Raw genomic sequence first — 2,686 nt, 5'->3', positions numbered from 1 at the left:
ACCATCCCAAGGCTATTAATACTCTAAGTAGGACTACTTATAGGCTACTAGGAAAAATAGGTTTATCTCCTGTGTTTTAAATATTGAGATTCATGCAGTGAACACCCATGCAGCTCTATTGCATGTGTACTCCACTGCAGTGTCAGTGGAGCTGGGCCACACCACCAAGAAAGCAGATGTCTGCAAATTCCAGAGTAAAAGAAGGGATCAAACGCATTCTGTGACCCCAAAGCTTGCAAAATGGTATCTGAAGCTGTGAAGTCCCTGAATTAGGCAGCTTCTCCCCGTAGGCCTAAGGGGACAGATGTGAAACTTGACAACTCGTAGTTGGTTATATTAACCGTCCCTCCCCCACCCCCGCTGGACTTCCCTCACATCAATGCTGCAGAGCAAATGCAGAATGCAGCATTTCCTGTTATGAAACATAAGCCTCCAGAGCATCTAGCTGGCAACTGCAATTCACAAACCCCAGCCTGTGACACAGAAAGTAATTCCAACACACAGGGTCGTGTGTTCTTCTCAGTGCAAAAAAAAAAAAAAAAAAAAAAAAAAAATGGGAATGACCTTTGGAGTAGTCACCAGAACTTTCAAACTAAGCCATGATGGTGTTCCTCTGTGAAGGGGCAGGTGCGCTGGTAGGGTGGGGCGGGGAGAATTACACCCCTCAGGTGTGTTTGCGTTTAGCCAGGAAGGACGGATGGGTTGATATGATGGACTGTGTGGGGGCTATGAGGTGGGCCACATTGTGCCTTTCTCAGATGCTGGCTCCATGGGTGACTCTCATCTTTGGAAACCTGTTAAGTTGGCGATGACGATTTCATGAAAGCCATGGTAAGTATTCTGTGTTCTAAATCGAAAATCAAAAGATCAAAAGTCATTTGCACGACTGTTGCTTTCCATGCAGAACCAGATGCACACTGTAGAACACTGACTACAATGCAGGCTATTATGCAACATCTGCATTAGTCCTGTTAAGCTGTGAGTACATTAATAGGTTTCAGTCAGACATCAGTTAACATTTTGGTAATATTCACATAGTTTGTGTTAGCCAAGGTACAGTTGGCTGTTTTTAAGTTCTCCTCTCTAAAGTCCTCATTGCTGTTGTTTACTCCCTCCTGTATCTCCATGTAATCAGACTTACTTATGGTAGAGGCACTTCTACTTTTCTTTAGGTCAGGGGAGGACGGGATCTTTGGACAGCTTGTCACTTGCAAGTACTGAGCCTGCTCCTCCCCCTCTGTCTCCCGGTGGTAGAAGTAATTGAAATTAGACACTATGACTGGTACTGGTAAGGCAATGGTTAACACACCTGCAATTGCACACAGAGAGCCCACTATCTTTCCCCCAATGGTAGTTGGAACCATGTCTCCATAGCCTACAGTTGTCATGGAGACGACTGCCCACCAGAAAGCATCCGGGATGCTGGGGAACTGGGACTCCCGCTCATCGGCTTCTGCAAAATAGACAGCACTAGAGAAGAGGATGACCCCAATGAAGAGGAAGAATATCAGGAGGCCCAATTCCCTCATGCTGGCTTTGAGGGTCTGACCTAGAATCTGCAGACCTTTGGAGTGTCTGGACAACTTGAAAATCCTAAAGACTCTTACCAACCGGATGACACGGAGAATGGCCAGTGACATGGCCTGCTGGCCTTGCTGGGCGTCCTCTGGCTTCTCGGCTAACTCTGTCCCCAGGGTGATAAAGTAAGGGATGATGGCCACGATGTCAATGATGTTCATGATGTTGGTGAAGAAGCCAGCTTTGCTGGGGCAGGCGAAGAATCTCACCAGAAACTCAAAGGAGAACCAGATGATGCAGAGAGTCTCTACGATGAAGAAAGGGTCAGTGAAGGAGGTGGATTGCTGGTACCCGATTGTGCTGTTGGAGTAGGTGTGGAAGGTCACCCCACCACCGTGCATGTCCTCATTCTCATCCCGGAAGATGGGCAAGGTTTCCAGACAAAAGCTGACAATCGAGATCAGAAATGACCATGACAGACACAATGGCTATAATCCTGGCGGGTCCCGAGCTCTCAGGGTATTCAAAGAGAAGCCACACCTGTCTCTGAAACTCATTTTCGGGCAGAGGACGCTCTTCTTCCTTGATGTAGCCTTCATCCTCCCGGAACATCTCCATCGCTTCTTCTCCTAGCTCATAAAACCGGATTTCTTCGGAGAATATATCTAAGGGCACATTTACAGGTCGCCTCAACCTGCCTCCGGACTGGTAGTAGTACAAAATGGCATCAAAGCTAGGGCGGTTGCGATCGAAAAAGTACTCGTTGCGGAGGGGGTCGAAGTACCTCATCCGTTTCTTGGGGTCCCCTAAGAGGGTCTCTGGGAACTGAGCTAAGGTCTTTAGCTGAGTCTCGAACCTCAGGCCTGAGATGTTGATCACCACCCTCTCACAGCACTCGTGGTCTGCCCTCTGGGTCATAGGTATCCTGTGGGTGCCCAGGGAGGGCAGCAGCCTCATCCACTGGGTCTCCGGTAGCCACTGTCATAATTGGGGCTGAGAAGCGTACTTTCCTCTATGCCTTCCAGCTGCCTGCAGCAGGGAGCTCAGGGTGCTGGTAACTGGGGTCCAGGAAACCCAGAAGCATCAGTCTATGCTCCTGCAGGAGAGCTCCACAGTGTTCTGAGAGTTGGAGACACAGCCTTGCTTGGCTGAAAGACAGAGGCAGGTA

General features: G+C 48.8%; 1 protein-coding gene across 1 annotated transcript; it reads right to left on the bottom strand.

Moving 5' to 3' along the window:
* Positions 1–755: 755 nt before the first annotated feature.
* Positions 756–2,686, bottom strand: Kcna2 (potassium voltage-gated channel subfamily A member 2). The gene is given in 3 exon segments (XM_051165797.1): positions 756–1,982; positions 1,984–2,424; positions 2,426–2,686. Coding segments are annotated over 3 exon segments (1,500 nt in total). The 5' UTR covers positions 2,504–2,686; the 3' UTR covers positions 756–1,001.

This window comes from Acomys russatus, chromosome 23 (genome assembly GCF_903995435.1).
Source record: "Acomys russatus chromosome 23, mAcoRus1.1, whole genome shotgun sequence".
Lineage (NCBI taxonomy): Eukaryota > Metazoa > Chordata > Mammalia > Rodentia > Muridae > Acomys > Acomys russatus.
The sequence above is the reverse complement of the archived record's forward strand: the minus strand, read 5'-3'. Positions and strand labels throughout refer to the sequence as shown.